The sequence below is a fragment of the Gorilla gorilla genome, chromosome 4 (assembly GCF_029281585.2).
Source record: "Gorilla gorilla gorilla isolate KB3781 chromosome 4, NHGRI_mGorGor1-v2.1_pri, whole genome shotgun sequence".
Classification (NCBI taxonomy): Eukaryota; Metazoa; Chordata; class Mammalia; order Primates; family Hominidae; genus Gorilla; species Gorilla gorilla.
In genome coordinates, this window is record NC_073228.2 from 82,304,891 (window position 1) to 82,328,613 (window position 23,723).

Below are 23,723 nucleotides of genomic sequence, written 5' to 3' on the forward strand. Positions count from 1 at the left end.
AAAAATACAAAAATTAGCCGAGCATGGTGGCACACACCTATAGCCCCAACTACTCGGGAGGCTGAGGCACAAGAATTATTTGAACCCAGGAGGCGGAGTTTGCAGTGAGCCGAGATTGTGCCATTGTATTTCAGCCTGGGCAACAGGGAGAGACTCTCTCTCAAAAAAAAAGAAGCTTCTGCTTGTGGCAGATGGTGAAGGGAGAGTGGGTGCACCACATGAGAGAGTTCTCCGATTCTAACGGCCAGCTCCCATGTGAAGTAATTGAGCAAGAACTCACTCATTGCTGTGAGGAGGGCACCAAGCCACTCATGAGGGATCCACCCCATGACTCAAACACTTCCCACCAGGCCCCATCTTCAACACTAGGGGTCACATTTCATCATGAGAGTTGGAGGGGGAAAATATGCAAATGATATCTCCCTTCTCCCACCACCAGCTGCATGACCGTGAGTGAGTCATTTGGCCTCCCTGGGCCTCTGCATCCTCACCTGAAAATTAAATGAAACCATCACCAGGGTCCCCTTCATTCTGAAGCTCAGTTTGTTCTAGTGTGGGCTGGCCTGGAGCACCCCTTCCTCCCCTCTGTCTATCAGATCCTGCAAGACCTGGGCATGAAGCCGGTGCCCACACCTGGCGTGTGGACGGCCAGGGGTATTTCCTCGCAGCTCTTAGGTGAGGGACCACACCGTTTGTTGGAGCCAGAAGTGAGTATGTGACCCCTAGACTCATTCTACCAGGTATTAGGTGGCCACAGGGCTTCCCATACCAGGTCCCCAAATTCTAACTGGTTTATTTACAGAGCCCTTTGTCTACATCATCTCACTTGCAGCCTCCCCATGAAAGCAGCAAAATCCCCAGTGTGAGGATTCCTGATCTGCAAATGAGGGAGATGGTTGGGTGGGAGGGAGAAGTGACTGAGGACAGCAGTGTCATAGATTACAACCGCTGCGTCCTCCACCTGACCCACTTAAAGAAGGGAAAGGAGGAGGGATCGGGGAGGGTTCACTCTGCATCGCCCGCACACTGATGCCACGGCTCACCCTTCCAGGCTAGCACCTGCATTAGCCAACACTACTGGGAGGTAGCAGAGCTGCCATCCAACCCTCCTGGCTGGCTGCAGTCTTCCTTCAGCCCTCCAGCCCCTGGCGTGCTCCGTCCCACACAGAGAGAGCCAGCAGGAAGGAGGGCAGTCAGGTCCCTGTAGGTGACAAGATGAGTGAGCTGTATCTAAGAACTCGGCGGCTCAGGGTTCAGAAAGAGCCGAGGTGTGAGCCTTCAAGAGACAGGCTCAACGTGAGTCAGTTTCCCCCTCTGGCAGGTAGGGTAATGGATATTTCAGAGTTTCATAAGAAGGAGGCAAATCTACGCAAAATGCCCAGCACAAGGTTGGTCAATAAACAACCGTAATACTCTCTGTGCTCCCTGTGACTATCAGGCTGGGACCTTGCAAGCCACACCACACTTTAAGGCAGCAAAGATCCCAGCCTCTTTGGCATTCCAGTTGCATAATCTTTTTGTTGTTGTTGTTGTTGTTTGAGTCAGGGTCTCGCTCTGTTGCCCAGGCTGGAATGAAGTGGTGCCATCATAGCTCACTGCAGCCTCCAACTCCTGGGCTCAAGCAATCCTCCTGCCTTGGTCCCTCAAATAGCTGGGGACTACAAACAACACCATGCCTGGCTAATTTTTTTAACCAGAGATGGAATCCCACTCTGTCACCCAGGGTGGAGTGCAGTGGCACAATCTCAGCTCATTGCAGCCTCTGCTACCTGCATTCAAGCGACTCTCCTGCCTGGCTAATTTTTTATTTACAATTTTGAAACTGCAGTTAAGAGTCAAAAGATGTACAATAAATCTAGTAAAGTGAAACCCAAAACAACTTCTAGAAAAGGGGAAGAGTCGGGCCAGGTGCAGTGGCTCATGCCTGTAATCCCAGCACTTTGGGAGGCCGAGGTGGGTGGATCACCTGAGGTCAGGAGTTTGAGACCAGCCTGGCCAACATGGCGAAACCCCATCTCTACTAAAAATACAAAAAAATTAGCTGGGCATTGTGTCGGGTGCTTGTAATCCCAACTATTCGGGAGGCTGAGGTAGGAGAATCGCTTGAACTCAGGAGGTGGAGGTTGCAGTGAGCCGAGACTGTGCCATTGCACTCTAGCGTGGGCAACAAGAGTGAAACTGTCTCAAAAAAAAAAAAAAGCTGGGGGGAAAAGTGACAAAAACAAAAAGATGACCATGAGAAGAAGGGTATTTTTTTAAAAAAAGGATTAACAGAAAGGGTTAAGATTGAGGCTTTTGGGGAGCAGCTGGTAAACAGAAAAAGAAATTGGCTAACAAATAATTTGGATGAAAATTACTTAGTAAAGAGATTGGAAAAAATATGGCGTCAGAACAATAATGAACCATTTTTGATAAAAGCTAGTTCCTGGAATGGATTGCCTCTCATTTGTATTATATCAAAAGCTGTTTGGTAATTTAAGGGCAGCTGGTGAAGATCTGGTGAAAGATTACAAACAGAAGGACTAAAAGAAAGGACTCAAGGAGAACATTCTCTCAGTCTGAAAAAAATACAGTTGGATTTGTATGCTGAAATGCCCCCAAAACAAATGATTCTGAGAAATGAAACCACTAACAGAAATGAGTTGAGAAAATGAACGTAATGGAGTATCTCAGAGTAAGGAGAGGACGGCTGAAAAGAATAAAAAAGGAGATTCAAGTGGAGCTCAGAGAGAGAAGAAAGACAATCCGCAGGGTGGACCCAAGCAAAGGGCTTTTGTCTGAGGTTTATGCAATGAATCGTGGCTTCAGTGAGCTGATTCCTGGTATACATTGCACTACATTTGGCCAGAACAATGATTGCTGCCTTTTGTTTTTTTAACTCACAAAAATCAAAGTATTGTGTAGCTTTTTCCACCTGCCTGAGGCTCCAGGTTATGAAAAGAAAAGGATGAATCATAAGTAAGAATATAGCTTTGATGAAAAAGCCCTCTATCATATGATGACATGATCAGTTTAACAAGACCCATGGTGTTTGTCTGACGGAGACATGACTATTTTTGGACTTTACGTAGCAGAATTCTTGTATCACAAGAATATTCATAGATATGTGCGATACAGGTCCACTTTGAGCATCTGAAAGTTCAGTTCTGGGTGCAGTCTGGTTTTTGTATGTGTTCTTGTAGTAGCAGTTTATTGCATAAGGAAAAATTACTCTGGGGTTTTTGAAAAAAAAAAATTAAGTAGCAGTAGTAGCTAACACATAGATGCTTACTATGTGCCAGGCACTGTTTGAAGCTCTTGACATGCATTCCCTCTTGTAACTGTTTCAGCAGCCCCATTAGGTAGGTACTGTATGATTCCATTTTGCAGATGAGGAGACCCAGGCTCAGGGAGGTTAAATAACTTGCCCAACGTCATAGAGCCAGAGAGGAGCAGAACACGGATTCTATGTGCCAAACCCCCTTGCACCCACCCCTCTATTTGGCCGTTGTTCATATTTATCCTATTTGCTTCAAGTTATCTCATATACAAGAGATAAAACACCACGTAGAAAGTTGCTGTGCCTGTTATATTCCCAGTCCTTGCTTCGTCCCCTGTCCCATCCATGTGAGGTGTACCCCCCAGTTCCTTTTCCAAATACATTTACATAGATGTCATATTTATGGACAATAGAGAATGTTATTTTTCATGCTTCAACATTTGCATAAGTGGTAATGTACTCTATATCCATTGTAGAACTCGCTTTTTCCTCCATTTCCACCATTATGATGTGGGTGTTGTCTATGTTGATATGAATCCATTTCTCTGCACCATCCAGTTCTGTAGTTGCTGGCCACATTTGGATGCTGAGCAGTGATATGTGACTGCTGGAATTGAGATGTACGGTGAGTGTAAAACACCCGGTTTCAAAGACAGTAGGAAAAACAGTAAAATATCCTATTAATAATTTTAATATTGATTACTTGTTGAAATTATAATATTTTGGATGTATTGGGTTAAATAAAATGTATCATTAAAATTAGCTTCACCTATGTTTTCTTTTTTTTTTTTTTTTTTTTTTGAGACAGAGTCTCGCTGTATCACTCAGGCTGGAGTGCAGTGGTGTGATCTTGGCTCACTGCAACCTCTGCTTCCCAGCTTCAAGCAATTCTCCTGCCTCAGCCTCCCAAGTAGCTGGGACTACAGGTGTGTGCCACCATGCCCAACTAATTTTTGTATTTTTAGTAGAGACGGGGTTTCACTATGTTGGCTAGGCTAACCTCAAGTGATCCACCCGCCTTGGCATCCCAAAGTGCTGAGATTACAGACATAAGCCATGACACCCGACCTGTTTTCTTATTTTTTAATATGGCTGCTAGAAAACTGAACACCGCCTCTGCGGCTTGCATGTTTGGCTTACATTTTTATCAAAGGGCAGTGATGTGGATCATTCCTCTTGGCTGCTGTCTGTCTGGGTTTTGTTAATTGGTGAAGTAAGAAGTCCTAAATCTGAATAGCAAGAAGAATTACTATTTACTGCGCACAGATACTTACTCTAAGTGCTTTACAAGTAATGGCCCATTCAGTCTTGCGAGGTGGCATGGCTGCACGAAGTGAGATTAAGCAATTGCCCAGTCACGAAGCTCCAAGGAGGCTGAGTTGAGGCTGAAGTCAGGCTGCTGGCTCCAAAGCCTGACCTTGTAACCACTAACTGGACAAGGCCCCGTGAGAAACGGCATAAATCCACCTAAGAAAGCAATGACCTTAGAGCTTCCCTTGTGGTGGGGTGAAGTTTCCTTCACCACAATACATTGTCCTTACATATCAATGGAGCATCTGTCTTTCCTGACTTTTAACACAGCAGGTTATAAACAGACACACATTTGTTGTGGCAATTTCAGCTTTAATGAAACCAGCACAGGCAGTATTTTTCTGACATCCGCTTGCAACATTGTGAAGTCAGCTTTACTCTTTGCCCCTAATTATATTAACTATTTTTAGGGCAAACTGTCAATGCACCATACTGGTTCATGCTTCCTAGGTTTTCAACCTGTTTTCTTTAGCCATATCTATTTATACCTCAAGTGTTTTTTCTTTTAAGAGGCGTCCTCATTTTTCTGACAATGATATAGTTGTGGCTCATAATTAAGTTATAAAACACGCTGGGAGGGCAAAGATGACGTGTGATTGCCATGGGGATATTATTGATGAATATTGGATTGGTTTTTGAATTCTGAATTCAAACCCACTTTAACATTTTGAATCATAAATTTACAGAACTGGTAGGGATCCGAAGTCTCTTTAGTGTTGGTTAAGATCATAGACTTGGCATCAGCAACTGCGTTGACCCTTAGGCTGGGATCTTAACCATTGTAAGTCTTGGTTTTCTCATCTAGAAAATGGGGATCCTGACATCCATCTTCTAGACCTCTGTTTGTGGATTGAGACAGTGACTGTAACTCTGTTCCCTGTATCTACTTTTATTCCATGGTAGTTGTGGTAATTACTATTATTATTACTATTACTATATCATCTTTCCCCAGATGACTCCAAGGGTATACAGTCTCTTCAAGCACATCTGGCCTTTTTCTCCTCCATGCTCAACCAGAACTCTTGAACTTTCCCTTAGTTGGAGAGGTCAACGGTTAGAAGGAAGAAAACTCTGCAACCCACTCCCTCCCTTTGCTCTCTCTCTGGGGCACTGTGGGCAGCTCTTGCTGCAGAGAGCTGTGCTGAGGCCCTTTACTACAGAACCTGTACAGCGCACCCTCCAACAGCACTTCCGTCTATGGTCCTACTCCCCAAGGATCTGCCTCGGCACAGCCCTCCCAATGTGCCTGAAAATATCAGCATTGATCCTTTCCCTGGCCACCTTGCTCTTAAGGCTCCTGTTCATCATGCTATGTGGATGTGGACCTCCTCACCTCTCTGTACTGCCCATGATGGTGGATTACAGCAGAATGGGCTCACCAGTTGACAGCTTTCCCCACTCATGTCTTCTACTCACTAGCTAAGCTTGGGGTGGGTGTCCCCATTGCCCGGAAAATTACTACACAGCCCTCATATCAAACTTGTTTTGAGAAGCATAACCATAAACCCATCTTTGGCCTATGATCCTAGGGAGTCCTCATGCCAACAAGACCTTTAGGGGTCAGCCACGCATGTGAAGTTAGAATGCAGTTTAGGCTGTGCCATGACTCTGAACTAAATATGATTTTAGGGGTGAGGAAACTGGGACCTAGGGGCTTGGGGAACTGGCCCGAAGGTATGGAGAGTACCTGACCTTGTCGTTCTTCCAGGATATGATATTTATTCCTGGCACCAATCCCCTCTACCTTGTATTGAAAGCAAGGACAGCCTGCGTGCAACCACTCATACAGGTGGCCATCCAGCAGGTGCATACTAAATGTGTGTTGAGTTGAATTATTAGACTCTCTCTAAGCAACCATGCAGCATTGAAGGGACCGCAATCCCTTTGCCTCTGCGTCCTTAGGGCTAAGCTCGAGGTCTCGATGTCTTGCACTGTGGGCTGGGCCGGGTTTGGTGCCTCACCCAGCAGGTAAGTGCTGTCTACGCCTCCCACAGGTCCAGTGGCTCCTCTCCAGACTTGGGTGCACTGGGCCAGGCTGTGCCTTGCTAATCTCAAGGCTTCCTGTGTTTGTGGCTTTGGGGCCCTCTTCATTGTGTGAATAGGAATAAGAAGATTGTTATTTCTGGCCGGGTGCAGTGGCTCACGCCTGTAATCCCAGCACTTTGGGAGGCCGAGACGGGCGGATCACCTGAGGTGGGGAGTTCGAGACCAGCCTGATCAACATGGAGAAACCCCGTCTCTACTAAAAATACAAAATTAGCCGGGCGTGGTGGTGCATACCTGTAATCCCAGCTACTAGGGAGGCTGAGGCAGGAGAATCGCTTGAACCCGGGAGGCGGAGGTTGCGGTGAGCCGAGATCGCGCCACTGCACTCCAGCCTGGGCAACAAGAGCGAAATTCTGTCTCAAAAAAAAAATTGTTATTTCTGAAATAAACCCCTATTTCTCACTATTTAATAATTTAGCAATCTTGACTCACAATCCAAATCCAGGCACCCCAGACCCACCCACGGCCCGTTGCCTAGCAACAGCCTCCCCACCCCCGCCTCCGCGCCTTTTCCCGCCGACTGCCCAGTGCGCACGCTCAGAGTCTTCCTCCATACCCCGCCCCTGCAGGGCGCGCGATGGTGACGTGTAGAGTGCGCGACGCTTTTGGCGACCCGACCTCTGGCTAACCTACCCCCGGAGCCATGGCCTCTGCTGGGGTGGCAGCCGGGCGACAGGCGGAGGATGTATTGCCGCCAACGTCCGACCAGCCGCTGCCTGACACCAAGCCGCTGCCGCCTCCTCAGCCGCCGCCGGTCCCTGCGCCTCAACCGCAGCAGTCGCCGGCGCCACGGCCTCAGTCACCTGCCCGCGCGAGGGAGGAAGAGAACTACTCCTTTTTACCTTTGGTTCACAACATCATCAAATGGTAAGAACCTAGGAGAGGACCAGGCCCCATACTCCCTCCAGCTTCTCCTCTCAGCCGTTTCAGAGCTGCAAGAGGCTTTGGCGCTCTGGGGCACGCCCCCGTTTCACAGATGGGGAAGCTCAGACCCAGAGCGGGAAGAGGCCTTTCCCAAGACCACAGAGACATTCCATGAGTTAAGCAAACGATTTGAGCCTCGAGAGGTGCGATATCCTTAAGAATGAAGCCAGCTTAGAGACTAAATGCAGACTCTTGTCCAGCGGCTCAAATGTTCATCCCAGCGATCTTGAGCAAATTAAATCTCTTTAAGCCTCAGTTTTCTCACCTTTAATGTTGGTAATACTCACTTTAGTTCAGCAGACTCAACAGATAAGCATCATCTTCCCTGTGCCAAGTGCTACGGGATGGACGCAGTAAAAGGGGCCAACTTTTCACCCCCAAAGGTTTCACCAGATAGAAGGAAAAAAAGACATGATTGGGAATAACCCACAATTCAAAAAGATTGAGACGGGAGCGGTGGCGATGGGAAACATTAGACTAAGCAGAAACACAGAAGTTGCCTCAGATGATTAGACCCACTTGTACTGACTTTGTTCTAACAGTACCAAAGGAAATAATTGTTGTCATCCTTTTGGCCAGCCTTCAGGGTAGCCTGAGTTTTCAAAGTGACTCTGTAGAGGAAAAACCAAAAACAAAAACACGAAAGTCTCACTGATCCTTATGTTTGCCTAAATTATTATTTTTTTTGAGAGAGGGTCTCGCTCTGTCACCCAGACTGGAGTACAGTGGCGTGATCTCGGCTCACTGCAGCCTCAACCTCCTGGCCTCAAGCCATCCTCCCACCTCATCCTCCCAAGTAACCGGAACCACAGGCATGAGCCACGGCACCCAGCGAATTTTTCTATTTTTTGTAGAGATGGAGTTTCACCATGTTGCCCAGGCTGTAAATTATTTTCATTATGTTACTTCACTGTATATCCACGTGATACTAGGTGTAAATCCCTAGGCTTGTAACTCTTACTCAACCATTAAAGACCAAAACAAAGTAAATTAAAAGAAAATTACGATTCCAGTAACATTCAGGTGAACATGAATGTGCTCTTCACTGTTTTACTGAAATGGAATTGTTACAACGTGAAGGTCTTGACTGTTAGTGGCCCACGCACTTTTGAGTTTAAGCAAACTAGATTCACTTGCTGTGGGATGACCTGATGCTCTTCTGCCACTTTTCAAATAACTACAAAGGCTTTGTTCTCACATTAGACCCTGGCTTCATTTGGCTTCACTTGGTGTTTAAATACTGTTTATAGGGGCCAGGCGTGGTGTCTCATGCCTGTAATCCCAGCACTTTGGGAGGCCAAGGCGGGCGGATCACGAGGTCAGAGTTTGAGACCAGCCTCGTCGACATGGCAAAACCCCATCTCTACTAAAAACACAAAAATTAGCCGAGTGTGATGGCGGGTGCCCGTAATCCCAGCTACTCAGGAGTCTGAGGCAGGAGAATCACTTGAACCCGGGAGGTGGAGGTTGCAGTGAGCCGAGATCATGCCATTGCACTCCAGCCTGGGCAACAAGAGCAAGACTCTGCCTCAAAAAATAAAAATAAAAAAGTAATGCTTATAGGATAAGGCAGCCTATTCCGTTTTCGTGAGCCTGTGATAATGATCACAGACAGAAATACATATGGAGCCCCTGTAATCCTAGGGCAGTGCTGGATCATAAAGGGTTTATTCTGATTAACCCTAGTTTACTGGTTTTAAGAAAAATGTGGAAAAATGAAAACACAAAATGTACACATTCACAAGGACAGCTCTTGAACTCCCCAAGAGTATATTCTTGAGCCCTGGTAGAGCAGCTGGGTTGGGTTGGCCTTAAAAGATGTAGTAGTAAGTTATACTAGAGAGAACAGGCTTTGAAGTTAGACAGCCCTGTGTTCAAATCTGTGTACTGACATTTTCTTGCCTTCTAATCTTGATATAAATGCCTAACCTTTCTAGGCCATAATCTTATCTCTAATATGTCCATAGTGGACCTCAAAAGAGAGGTTCAGATTATGTAATAGCTCTATAATGTGCTGACTGGGTGACCTTGGCAAGTAGCTTAGCTTCTCTGAGCCTGTTTTTCTCTTGTGAAATGGGAATGCTTATGTCATAGGATTGTTGGGAGATGTACTCAGGAGTGTACCTGTGAAACATAGTGGGTTGATCACATGTGCTTGTCTCTGTTCCGTCTAAAAGGACAGAGAAGGGAGTTTAAAAAAAAAAAAAAAGCATAAAACCTTCAGACACGGTGGTTCATGCCTGTAATCCCAACACTTTAGGAGGCTGAGGCGAGCCGGTCGCTTGAGCCTGGGAGTTCAACACCAGCCTGGGCAACATGGCAAACCCCGTCCCTACAAAAAAATACAAAAAAAATTAGCCAGGCATGGTGGTGTGTGCCTGCAGTCCTGGCTACTTGGGAGGCTGAAGTGGGAGGATCACTTGAACCCAGATCATGCCACTGCATTCTAGCATGGGTGACAAAATGAGACCCTGTGTCAAAAATAAAAAGCATAAAACCAAAAAGAATAGGACAGGAGATGACTGCCACAAAGTGGATGACCAGGGCTAATTCATCTACCAACTCCTAAGCACCTGGTTTGTTAACCATGGCCTATCCCCAGATCTCAGGAACTCTAGTGCAAGGACCCCCTGGAAATAGGGGTGAAGGTGGGTCTAAGAACAGGAAGATTACTTGGAAGTCTGTTTAAGAAGCAGGTCCCCACAGTCCTGTCCCACCTCCCATCCCCTCCAAGCGGCCGGGTGACTACCCTTCTTCCAACTTGGCAGATGGTTAAAAGGTTACTCTCCCGAGATTTATTCTTAGGAAGGAATAAGCCAGAGAGTACCTTGACTGTGGGACACCAGGCACCCTGCAGGGGTAGGTAGGGGAAGCCATACTGAAAAGAGGGATTAAGAGAAAGTTCACAGTCTGAAGAGAGACACCACCCGAGCCTTCCCCCACCTGGCTTCTAGATTGGCAGCCAAAGAGAGTGGAAGTGCCCTCTCTATGGTGCGTGACCAATTAAGAGAAAAGACATTGAAAAAAAAAAAAAAAGCCTAGTCAATTAATTCTGAGAAAATGAACAAGCATCACTCATTTGCAGAGCTTCCACTAAGCCTTTTAGTGTTTTATTCTTAAATATATGAGTGGATGGCCAAGGTCACTAAGCATAGGAAGAAGCCCCCTGGTAAGAAAGACACGGGTCAGGCGTGGTGCCTCATGTCTGTCTGCAAGCCCAGCACTTGGGCAGGCTGAGATGGGAGGATAGCTTGAACCCAGGGAGCTGAGGCTATGGTGAGCCATGATCGCACTGCTACACTTCAGCCTGGGTGACATAGACTCTGTCTCAAAGAAGAAAGAAAGAGAGAAAGAGAAGAGACAGAGAGAGAGGAAAAAAGAGAAAGACAAGACAGAAGAGCAGAAAAAGGCACTTGGAGGAAACAGTAGCCACAAAGGAATGGAGTGGTTCTGCAGCTGTAAACATGAGAAGAGGCTAGGATCCAACCTGCAAACCTTCAGTATAGGCATGTCTTTGAGTTTATAGGCAAATGAGGGAGGAATAAGGGCAGAGGAGGAAGGGAGAGGAGACCTCGTGAAGCCTGGGGGAGTCAGAAGGCTTGGTAAGAGTGATGCCAACAATGAGTCTTCAATTAGGAAAGGGAGGCAGGAGGAATGTTGGTGTAGGAAAAACATGTAAGGACACGAAGCCAAGAAATAGCATCTACTCATGGGAGTCAGCTTCTAGCTTGGTGGTGTTGAGCATACATCCAAGGCAGGAAGAGGTGGCTGGGGAGGAGGGAAGAGCCAGGAAACAGAGTGCAGGTGTCTTCTGAGGGATGGAGAGCTAGTGAAACTGTCAGGCTGGAAGCCAGTCAAGACACAGTGCTGGCGGGTGGAGATGAGGGCTGGGACCATGTCCGGTTCACCCAGGTGGTGCTCTCTGGCCCTGGGTCCCTTCCTTTCCTATATTTTCCCCAATGATCCTTTTATTCTTTGTTTACTTCTTGCACAGGGGTGAGTAAGGAGGTAAAACCTGAAGTAGTGAATTTAGCCTTTCTTGTTCTCATAAAGAATTCAGAGTTTTTGAAAAATTATTTAATAAAAGTAACAACTGCAAGTTTAGAAGTACAGAGAAACGTAAAATGGAAAATGTGTTCCTTCCCCCAAGTCCCCTCACCTGTAGTAACTGCTGTTAATACTTTCCTAAGTTCCTTCTGGGAATTACATATGAATGTCATTTCAAAAATTTATACAAATTGAGATCACATCGTACTTGACTTTTTTCACTGATTAGTCTCTTTTGGCCACCTTTCCATACTGCACATAAAGATCTACCTCATTAAGGCAGCTGCAGAAAGTTGCATCTTGTGGATGCAGCATAACTGATGGAACTGGTTTTCTGTTGATGGTCTTCTAGGTGTTTTTCTTATTCTTGCTATTACCAGCACAGTGCTGGGGTTAGCATCTTTGTGTAGGAGTAAGTTTATGATCAGATAAATCCCAGCAGTAGAATTGCTGGAGCATAGGGTACAAACATTTTTTATAGTGATAGTTATGCTAAATTTAGAGCACTATGTCTTTTTAGCTAACTCTTTTCCAAAATTCAGTCCTTGTAGACTAGACTGCTTCAGTTAACCTAAAATGGCCTATAAATCTGCCACCCAGAAAGCATTAAACAAAAATTAAAGTTGTAGACGGATTCTACAAGTACCCATGGATATGAAATGGAAACAGGGCCTCTCCCTTCACTCCTCCCAGCTCCCTTGCAAAGCTGTGTAATATTCCACTTTATGAACATGCTGTCGTTTATGTAAACAGTTTCTTGCTTAAGGACACCGTCATTGTTTCTGCATTTTGCTGTTGGAATCAGCACTGCAGCAAGCATCTTTGCCCATGCTATCTTGGTGAACTCTTGGTAGTCTCTGTGGGGGTAAATTTCTAGCAATGGGATATGTGAATCTACTGTTTGGGTCACTATGAGCAAATTCAGAAAGAATGCCCTGATCTATGCTTCCACCAACAGTTTTTGTGTCTTTCCCCATCACCTGCCATCACCATTAAACTTTTAACTTTGGCAAATCTCATAGGTCAGAAATGATATATTGATCTTTCATTAAGTTAGGTAAAGCATCCCTTCATAGGCGATTTTATATGTCACTTTTATTTTTCCCTATAAACTGCCCATTTCTCTGTTAGATTTTTTTATGTACAGAAAGGAAATAATGTGTGTCAAATGTACTGTAAATACTTCCCCCAGGTTGTTGCTTTTCTTTTGACTTTGTTCATAGTCATGGTTTTTCTATTTGTTTTTCATTCAGATGCATGTAATTTCATGTAGTCAGATTTGTTAAGCCTTTCCCTTATGGCTTCTGAGTTTTGGTCCTACTTAGAAAGGCCTTCCCACTCTAAAATTATAGGTATTGATCTCTTTTTTCTAGAACTTTCATGGTTCCATTTTTTACTTGTAATTCTTTGAGGCTCCTGGAATTTATTTTGGTGGGAAGAATAAGGGGGCCCCGGTTAGCCACATCTTCCCACTGCTGTTTTTGAATATTTGTTATTTTCCCTGCTTGCAGTGCCACCTTTACCATGCACTGAATTCCCACATGTTTTCTGATCTATTTATGGACACTCTCTCCTTCTCCAGCACCAAACTATTTTAGTTCTTAAATCTTCATGGTACATTTAATTATCTTTTAAGGTTAATTTTTCACCCTTCCTCTTTCTTGTCAGTATTTCCCTGGCCCTTCCTTTCCCGTGGAGTTTTCTAGCAGCCTGCCTGATGCTAGATCATGATGCTTTTGGTTAGTGGAACATTTCGTCTTTAATCTGCTTCTTTACTTCCAAGCCTGTTGATACTACTCATTGGCCAGGTCGTTGAGCCTCGCTTTTGAGTATTATAATGAGCATTTAATTAGTCTCTTTGCCTTTATGCTTATTTTATCTTGTGAATGTTATTTGGCTAATTTTTCTTTGTTTTCCGTTCTTCTCAAATTGAGCCCAAACTTAGGCCTTTACTCAGGGATCTCTGCAGACCATTTTCAGATTGTCTGCCTGAATAACCCAACACAAAGCCCACAGAGGGTCCTCTTGCTGCAGGTGCTGTTGGGAGTCCTCCAGGCTGGCAGACCCTCCAGCCCCTCCACTAGAAGTGCCCACAGAAATGCTGCACAGAGCCCTGTGAACCAGAGCCTCTCCTGTACCCCCAGGGACCCACCTGGTTCTGGGAGTGCTCTGGCTGGGACAGCCCTGCTTGGAGTTGGAACCCATAGCACTTTCATCTCTTCTAGTGTCTTTCCCGCAGTTGAATGAAAAATTAAACTACACATTTATGTTATTTTTAAAGAATGAGGAAAGGAAGGCTGGGCACAGTGGCTCACACCTGTAATCCCAGCACTTTGGGAGGCCGAGGCGGGCGGATCACAAGGTCAGGAGATCGAGACCATCCTGGCCAACATGGTGAAACCCCGTCTCTACTAAAAATACAAAAATTAGCTGGATGTGGTGGTGCACACCTGTAATCCCAGCTACTACGGAGGCTGAGGCAGGAGAATTGCTTGAACCCAGGAGGCGGAGGTTGCAGTGAGCCATGATCACACCATTGCACTCCAGCCTGGTGACAGAGCGAGACTCCATCTCAAAAAAAAAAAAAAAAGAATGAGGAAAGGGAAAAGAAATCCCATTTTCATGCCTATAGGAAATACTATAAATCCCAACTTTGAGACTTTCTTGATATATATAGATGCTACATTTTAAAAATGCATCATAAAGGAGTAATGAAATGGGGTCTGTTAGATTGGGGAAAATTATTATTTTTTCCTTCAAACTTAACAAATTGAATCTGAGTTTGGAATGAAGTAGCTCAGCCTAGGCCTTCTGAATTACAGTTGTTGCTGCCTTGCGTGATGGTTTTGGCTCACTTTGTAAGAGTAATCTGTCGACGTTGGGTACTTTAAAAACATTTTTTAAATTCAATGTTTTAATTCTTTACAAGGTCTAAGGCTGCTAGGTAGGTAGAGGGGAGCCGTCCTTGCCACCACAGATGGGGCTCAAGTGATGAGCATGCTGTCTGGCCCCTCCAGCTTGGCCTGGCCGCTTCAGCAGGTCAGCAAGACCTCAGAGCCCCAGCCAGACCTCTTTTGTGGGAACAGGGTGTTATTGACTGTCTTCTTCCCACTCAAGTATCTATTTTAATCTGCCCTGGCCTTCCATGCCAGCTGAGACCCGTTCCCGGGTTGTGCAGGAAGCGGCCCCCGCTAAGTTCCCATACTGGCTTCCCGGGGATAGTCCGCACGCAGTTACTGCAGGCCTCTGCCGTTCACTTTCTTCTCCCTCAGCCACACCCCAGGGAGCAGGATGAGCAGCCACAGATAGGGGGTGTTCATAGACTGCTCGGATGAGGTGTTTCCAGTCTGCCTAAAAGCCTCTTCACTCCTCTGCCATGTCACTTCCATCCACTCAGTATGACTTATAACCAGAAGGTGGGCCCCAGCAGAAGGCAAGCCCCACGAAGGCAGGCCTTTGTGAGTCAGCACTTCCTTAGTGGGCGTGAGAAATGCCAGGCAAGCATTTACATGGGTCCTGGGAAGGGTGGGAAGCTTTGCCTAGGAAGGCTGGAAGCACTTGTGGTGGCACTGGGGGGGTCTCCTTCACAGTTTGAATTTGCCTGAAAGGTGTTGTCTGTGGGTAGGAGGCCATCTGGAATTATTTTATTTTATTTTTTATTTTTGAAATGGAGTCTCACTCTGTCGCCCAGGCTGGAGTACAGTGGCGTGTCTTGGCTCACTGCAACCTCTGGCTCCCAGGTTCACTTGAATCACTTGATTTCCGTGCCTCAGCCCCCCAGGTAGCTGGGACTACAGGCACACCCCACCATGCCTTTGTAAAAAAAAAAAAAAAAAAAAAAAAAAATTGTATTTTTAGTAGAGACAGGGTTTCGTCTCTGTCTACAGGCACACGCCACCACGCCTTTGTAAAAATACAAAAAAAAATTTTTTTTGTATTTTTAGTAGAGACGGGGCTGGCCTCAAGTGATCTGCTCACTTCAGCCTCCCAAAGTGCTGGGATTACAGGCGTGAGCCACCGCACCCGGCCGCCATCTGGGATTTTTAAGCAGCATAGTGACCTGCTCAGACTTGGGTTTCTAAAGGTAGGTGGGGCAGAAGTGTTTCAGAAGAGGGGAGGACCTGGGTCCACAGGAAGGCAGTGGCAATGGGAGGTGGCTGGTCTAGAGGAGATGGAGCTGGCAGGATGGTGGCTGGGAGAAGGGGGCACACAGGTGCAAGCCTGGGGGTCCTAGCGCGGCCAGTAGAGTGTGTAGGTGGGACTGCACCCTCCCCCCGTCCCCTGCTGACAGCAAGTCTATGCTGGATATTTGCCATCTGCCAGACTCCAGGCAGGAACGACTTGGTAACTGTGGAGGGAGGAAACTCAGGTACAGGAAGGAAGGCTGACTGGGGAGGTGGTCCCCGTGTCAAGGGTTCGGGAGTGGATGAACACGTTCTGGGCATTTTGTAGTGCAGTGATTTTCATACTCCGTTTAGCAGCAGCACCTTTTGTCACTCTTTGCTAAAAAGAATATTTTTTACATGTAATGCTGTTAGCAGATGAAAGCAAGGGTGTGAGTTCAAGGCCTCCCTCTCCGGAAGGCCTCATAGGTCTTGGCAGAACTGGAGCAGAGAAACACAGTTGATAGGTAAGTAGTAGCCAGTATCATCCAGGGCGGGAGGGAGAAGTGTGTCCTCCGTGGCTACAGATAATCTACATCAGTACAGTTTTTTTTTGGAGGGCATTTTGGTAATATCTGTCAAAAATTTAAATATATATAACCTTTGACCCAGAATCCCTACTTTTAGAAAATGATCTTACCAAAATACTTGCACAAGTGAGAGGTGACAGCGTGCTGGCAGTCCTCAGAGCCCTCACTTGCTCTCGGCACCTCCTCTGCCTGGGCTCCCACTTTGGCAGCACTTGAGGAGCCCTTCAGCCCACCACTGCATTGTGGGAGCCCCTTTCTGGGCTGGCCAAGGCTGGAGCCCGCTCCCTCAGCTTGCAGGGAGGTGTGGAGGGAGAGGTGCGAGCGGGAACCAGGGCTGTATGCGGGGCTTGCAGGCCAGCTGGAGTTGCGGCTGGGCGTGGGCTTGGCGAGCCCCGCACTCGGAGCAGCCGGCCAGCTCTGCTGGCCCCGGGCAGTGAGGGACTTAGCACCCGGGCCAGCAGCTGCGGAGGGTGTACTGGGTCCCCCAGCAGTGCCAGCCCACCGGCGCTATGCTCGATTTCTCGCCGGGCCTTAGCTGCCTTCCCAGGCGGCAGGGCTGGGGACCTGCAGCCCGCCATGCCTGAGCCTCCCACCCACTCCATGGGCTCCTGTGCGGCCCCAGCCTCCCTGACGAGCACCACCCCCTGCTCCAGGGCGCCCAGTCCCATCGACCACCCAAGGGCTGAGGAAAGCAAGCGCACGCGCAGGACTGGCAGGCAGCTCCACCTGCAGCCCCGGTGCGGGATCCACTAGGTGAAGCCAGCGGGGCTCCTGAATCTGGTGGGGACGTGGAGAGTCTTTATGTCTAGCTCAGGGATTGTAAATACACCAGTCAGCACCCTGTGTTTAGCTCAAGGTTTGTGAGTGCACCAATCTACACTCTGTATCTAGCTGCTCTGGTGGGGACGTGGAGAACCTTTATGTCTAGCTCAGGGATTGTAAATACACCAATCGGCACTCTGTATCTAGCTCAAGGTTTGTAAACACACCAATCAGCACCCTGTGTTTAGCTCAAGGTTTGTGAATGCACCAATCGACACTCTGTATCTAGCCACGCTGGTGGGGCCTTGGAGAACCTGTGTGTCGAAACTCTGTATCTAACTAATCTGATGGGGACGTGGAGAACCTTTGTATCTAGCTCAGGGATTGTAAATGCACCAATCAGCGCCCTGACAAAACAGGCCACTCGGCTCTACCAATCAGCAGGATGTGGGTGGGGCCAGATAAGACAATAAAAGTAGGCTGCCGGAGCCAGCAGTGGCAACCCGCTTGGGTCCCCTTCCACACTGTGGAAGCTTTGTTCTTTCACTCTTTGCAGTAAATCTTGCTACTGCCCACTCTTTGGGTCCACACTGCTTTTATGAGCTGTAACACTCACCGCGAAGATCTGCAGCTTCACTCCTGAGCCCAGCGAGACCACGAGCCCACCGGGAGGAACGAACAACTCCAGACACGCTGCCTTAAGAGCTGTAACGCACACTGCAGCTTCCCTCCTGAGCCAGCGAGACCACGAACCCACCAGAAGGAAGAAACTCCGAACACATCTGAACATCAGAAGGGACAGACTTCAGACGCGCCACCTTAAGAGCTGTAACACTCACTGCGAGGGTCCGTGGCCTCATTCTTGAAGTCAGTGAGACCAAGAACCCACCAATTCCGGACACACAAGTACATAAGGGTATAAGTACAAGATGTTCACTGTCATTCTAGTATAGTACAACCACCCATGAATAGCCAGGGTAATTTCGCTGTGTAATTGTATATGTGTTAACATGGAAGGACATCTGAGGTGCCTTGTTAAGTAGAAAAAGCAAGAATGAGAACTATGGATGGTCACATTTCTGTCAGAACAAATATGAAAAGTTTGTGTGTTTTGTATGCTGTTGTACATTTCAAAGCCAGCTGAAACAGTGGACACCACATGTTAGCAGAGGTTATCTCTGGAACAAGGGGTTAATGAGATTTCCCTTTTCTAAGCCTCGGTTGTCTCATTTTTGAATTTTTTCCCTCAAGTACCTATTACTGTCATTTTTTTAAAAAGTGATCTTAGAAAAATGAAAGCCACTGGAGTTAGTACGGTGCGAGGAGAGCCTGTGGGCAGAGGAGTGGACTGGTAAGGGCTGGTCTGAGGGCAAGGCAGCTGGGACAGAGTGGAGTGTGCATGGAAGTTGTGAGGAAGAAGAAATGGGAAACTCAGTCAGATGCCACCAAAAGGTCAAAAGAAATGACTCTCAGATTTGGGAGGAAGTCTGTGTCAGTGGTTCTAGCACAGTTATTGGCCAGTTTGCATCTGTACTAAAGCATCCATGCTAAAAAGAAGAACAAAGAAAATCAGGGCATGATTCTCAGACACCTGCCTAAAACCCTGTGATGTTTGCCTTTGAGTCTGGTGACACGGATACAACTGTCTGTCAGACGTGGGAAGGATGCTCAGAGGATCACCCCTGGTGGTAGTATTTTTGTCGACTCTTTAAAAAAACCATAGTAGGGGGCTGGTCGCGGTGGCTTACGCCTGTAATCCCAGCACTTTGGGAGGTTGAGGTGGGCGGATCACCTGAGGTTGGGAGTTCGAGACCAGCCTGGCCAACATGGAGAGACACCATCTCTACTAAAAATACAAAATTAGCCGGGCGTGGTAGCGCATGCCTGTAATCCCAGCTACTCAGGAGGCCGAGGCAGGAGAATCACTTGAACCCGGGAGGCGGAGGTTGCAGTGAGCCAAGATCGCACCATTGCACTCCAGCCTGGGCAACAAGAGTAAAACTCTGTCTCAAAAAAAAAAAAAGAAAGAAAAAAAGAAACCACAGTACCACAGTAGTTGGGACCAAAGTGCTCTGACCTTGCCTTGTTTGTACGATGTTCATCCTCCTTGACCTAGTCCTAGTGGCTTTTTTCATTCCTTCTATAGTTGGCCGATGACTAACCTTGAACACAAAGGCAGGCCCACTTAGAGCTTTCCGCTTTTATTCGCTCGGTATTTGGGCCTGTCCCTTTTCTTTTGGCTTGAATATTTCACAGTCATCCTGGCTTAGCAGGTGCCCACTTCTGAATAGCATGTTCTCTTCACTCCAGGAGTTCTGTGCTATTTACCTCCACCAACTAGGGCAGTTGGGCTTGCAGAGGGGCCTCCCTGTGGGCTGCATGGTCCCTTTTGGCTCAGCTGCCCTCCAGGCGGCTTGTCTTACAGCTCCTTTTTTATTATCTGAAGACTGTCTCCTTTCCTGAAAGTTCACCAAAGAACAGGCAACCCTTGCTATTTGGGGGTTTTCAGAGATGAGCATCTTAAACATGACCCACTTTCAACTTTCAGAACTAAATTTTCTTTTGGGCCAGGTTATGTTTGCTTCAAGAATGGGATTATCTGTCATCCAAATTTCTATTTTAAGTACTTTTTTGTTTGTTTTACCATGTCCTTTGAGACTCATGTGATGTGAGTCGGTTTTTTTAAAAACTATATTTTAATTTTAAAACTTCCTTGGGACTTAAATTCATAACAGTATGTTAACACGCATGCCATCCGAGTACAAGGATTTCAGAAGTGCAGATGGTTTCTGTCCACATTTGTGGATCAGAGCTGAGACTTCAAAGAATTAAAATAAAAGACGTTCCCTATTTGCTTCCTTCCAAAGGATTTTTAGTTCTCATGAATACCAGTTCATCCTCTCTAGGATCTGCGATAAGGTATACTGTTAATGGTGTCTCTCAGTTGAGGGCATCATTTCCTGGCCTCTCATTTCCTGGAAGAAGTGATTGATTCTCCACACCCTCTCTCTGAGTTTAGAGCTGTTGGTAAATACTGAGCTGGCCATGGTGGCCATCTGATTTGCAAGGTGTGAGACGTAACTGATGGATCGCCAGGAAAGATGGATATTCTGCCTGCGTAAGCAGAGAAATGATGAATAGTAAACATGAATTAGCACCATCTGGGTTGAAATTTCCCACTACGGATGAACATTTATTTGAAAAAACTAATGATCATTGACAGTTTTTCCCTCTTATGCCTCAATGGCTTACTTTCAGAACAGCTTACTGAATTGCCTTTTAGTTTTGGTCTCAACCACTTGTTTTCAAAAGCTCATCCACTTACTAACTTTTAAAAAATGTATAGGAAGCTGGGTGTGGTGGCTCATGCCTGTAATCCCAGCACTTTGGGAGGCCGAGGCAGGTGGATCACCTGAGGTCAGGAGTTCAAGACCAGCCTGGCCAACATGGTGAAACCCTGTCTCTACTAAAAATACAAAAATTATCTGGGCGTGTTGGCATGCGCCTGTAATCCCAGCTACTCAGGAGGCTGAGGCAGGAGAATTGCTTGACCCGGGACCCGGGAGGTGGAGGTTGCAGTGAGCCGAGATCGCACCACTGCCCTCCAGTCTGGGCGACAGAGTGAGACCCTGTCTCAAAGAAACAAAAAATGTACAGGAGCAACTGCCAGGCTGTGTTTTGATCTTAAGTGAGATTGTTCTTGCCTCGTTTTTCATTGAGTAGGACCTCTGTGCAGCTAATAGCTGTGAGATGGAGCGAACGGTCCGCCTTGAAAGTGAACTTGACTCAAAGACAAGGACTGTCCATGACCATGGTAGAAGAGAGCCTGTGTCTGCTGAGACATTTAAATCAGTTCCATTTTAACTAATCTAACATTTATGAACAGCTCTGTGGAAATTAGTCTTTATGTTAACAGGTTCAAGCCAGCATCAAAACCTCAGCTAAAATTAGCTCTTGCTAACTGATAAAACCTCCTGATTGGCCTAGAAATGGCTCCAGTTAGACAAAATGTCGTATTTCAGCAAGTTTTGTTTGGCATTTGTCACCTGATATCGGTATTGGTTTGTTCATTGAACCAACATGTTCATGAGCTTATTTGCCAAGCATTCATTCTTTCCACGGACATTTCTTGAGTGCCTGTAGTGACCTACACACTGGGCCGGGGGTAGGGAGACACCTGTGACCAGGCAGACATGGTCCTTGACCTCACAGTGACAGTTGACTTGACAGAAGATCAAGAGTGTCTGTGTGTGATCTGCAAGTGTGCTAGGCCTGGGAGCTCTGTGCCAGCTGCCTAAAAAAGAACCCGTCCCTGCCCTCTGGGGGTGGACAGCCTAGTCAGGGGATAGACACATAAAACGAAGTGTTCTAAAAGCTATGGCAGGAATGACAGCCAGCTCTAGGGGGTGCAGGGCAGGAACGCCAAGACGTGTATCAAGCTGTGAATGCTAACAGCTGTTCTTCCCCCACAGCATGGACAAGGACAGCCCGGAGGTCCACCAGGACCTGAACGCCCTCAAAAGCAAGTTCCAGGAGATGCGCAAGCTCGTCAGCACCATGCCCGGCATCCACCTGAGCCCCGAACAGCAGCAGCAGCAGCTGCAGAGCCTCCGGGAGCAAGTCAGGACCAAGAATGAGCTTCTGCAAAAGTACAAGAGCCTCTGCATGTTCGAAATCCCCAAGGAGTAGAGTGAGGCTGACTTCCTTAGAAAGAGGGGGAAGCCAATGGCCTGTCTCCCCACTACCATCCCCAAACACCCCTTGGGGCGTGGTTCCTGTGGACCCCAGCTCAGCACGTCAAGCTGCAGGGGCGGGGCTCCTGTGCTGCTGCGCGCGCGTCGCCTGTGCGGGAGCCAGCGCAGAGCTTGGCTGCGCTAGGGCTTCCTCGTGTAGATCCATATGTCTAGATGCATAATAACTGGAGTGCCTGCTGGTGGAAGTCAGAATGCTCCTGGAGGCTGCAGAGGGGGTGGAGGACTCTCCCCTGCCTCTGGGGAGGGGGCCATCTGCTGCGCCCGGCCCCACTGACAGATCTGAAGAGCACAGTAGGAAGGGAGGCGGCTCCTCTTTGCTTCCTTCCCTCTCTCTCCTCCCACCCCCATAGGATCAGTGTGTACCAGGTACACATTGTTCCTGTTAACAGCAGCTTCTTGAAACATTTGCATAGAATTCACTGGACGAATTAAGCCTGCACTCATATGGCATAGATTGTGAGAGAATGTTTTGAAAGGCCAGAGGGTGGCCTTTTTCCCCAAACAGTTTGGTTCCTTTTATGTTTGAGCCAGTGAAGGGAACTACGCTGTGGGGGTGTCAGCCTAGAGCCCTGCCAGGCAGCCCCTGGCTCCAGGTTCCCTGCCTCCTAGCGCTCTCCTCGCCTTCAGCTCTTGCTCCCTTCCTCGTTCGTCACCCTCAGTCAGTGCCCAAGAGTGGCCAAACCGCTTCACATCTGCAGTGCTTCCCCAGGGTTGACAAGGGGCCGTCCTTTCCACGCAGGCTAGAAGAGGTCTTCAGGCGAACCGACCTTCCCCCTTCTGGCATTTCAGATTCCCATTGCTCTGGTTAAAAGGTCTTTCCCTCGTGGCCTTCGTACTTGCGGCAGCAACGTGTACTACACTGCAGAAGGGTTACGTGTACTACACTGCAGAAGGGTTCAGTATGCACCTTGTGTTGAGAGAGAGGCAACCCTGGGGGCCAGTTCAGGTGGTCCCCAACCATGAGCTAGGTCTGAAAGTTACACAGCCAAGTTTGAGCTCTTAAAAGTTGATGAACAGCCCTCATTTCCCCAGCTTCCCTGATTTCTTCCAGGTGGGACGTTTTATTTGTGTGCTCTCCCTTGACTGTCAGATTGAAGTAAGAGCAGTTCTCTCCGTTGCCTCTCGAAGAGGAGGTGCGAAGTCCTGGAGTATTGTTTGGGTCTCAGAATGGGCGCATAACCTGCACTGACCAGTTTAGGGGCTTAGCAGATGCCTGCCAGTTGACCTCGTTGGCAGGAGGGTTGGGTGGAGATGTTTTTAGCAGAGCTTCCATTAGTGTAGACCTGTAGCCACCTGTCAGAAGGTGGGTGGCATATTGGGGACCTGGGAATGTGTGAAGGAGGAGATCAAATTTCAGTGGCTTTGGACAGAAAAGAAGGCTCTGGATTTAAGCGGGTGGTCACCTGTGAGACCAGGTCTACCTTGGGACTGTTATTTAACTGAATCAGTTATTTCCTTGAAATTTCACAGTAGTGGGTGGGCCTGTTTTAAGTCTCTGACAGATACCACGAAACATGAAGCACGTGGAACTACAAGACCCCCGGGGTCTTTCTGAGTGCAAGGCTGGAATGGACGAGGGCTCCTCACGGGCGTGGAGGGAGCCGGAGCCTGCCTTGTGTTCCTTTTTTGACTTGTGACATTTTTCAAACACATAATTAAAAGGACTTATGCTCTGCTGTCTCAGGACATCATGCTTTTTGTACTGAGAAATTCATAGTGGGATGGCTCTCAGATAGTTGAGAGGAAAATGTTTCTCTCACTCTCTTCAGACACAACCACACCTCTGCTCCTCACCTCCCTCCGCCCCAGCACACACACCCGCTGAACCAGTGTGGAACAGGAACTCCTCTCCCGGCTGGCCTCGAGGGCAGTTTGCCTGGCGGGTCATCCCTGCCCCTGCCTGTCACGGGCCCCTGGGCTGTCCTTG

General features: G+C 47.5%; 1 protein-coding gene across 1 annotated transcript; it reads left to right on the top strand.

Annotated features, from left to right (window-relative positions):
* The first annotated feature begins 7,121 nt into the window (after positions 1–7,121).
* MED9 (mediator complex subunit 9) lies at positions 7,122–23,482 on the top strand. The gene is made up of 2 exons (XM_004042182.4): positions 7,122–7,483; positions 21,515–23,482. Exons 1-2 carry the CDS (start codon positions 7,260–7,262, stop codon positions 21,729–21,731), a joined length of 441 nt encoding a protein of 146 aa, XP_004042230.1. The 5' UTR covers positions 7,122–7,259; the 3' UTR covers positions 21,732–23,482.
* The last annotated feature ends 241 nt before the right edge of the window (positions 23,483–23,723 follow it).

Coding starts and splice junctions, on each gene's coding strand:
- MED9 (XM_004042182.4), top strand. CDS start 7,260: ATGGCCTCTGCTGGGGTGGCAGCCGGGCGACAGGCGGAGGATGTATTG. Junction 7,484..21,514: donor GTTCACAACATCATCAAATG/GTAAGAACCTAG, acceptor CTTCCCCCACAG/CATGGACAAGGACAGCCCGG.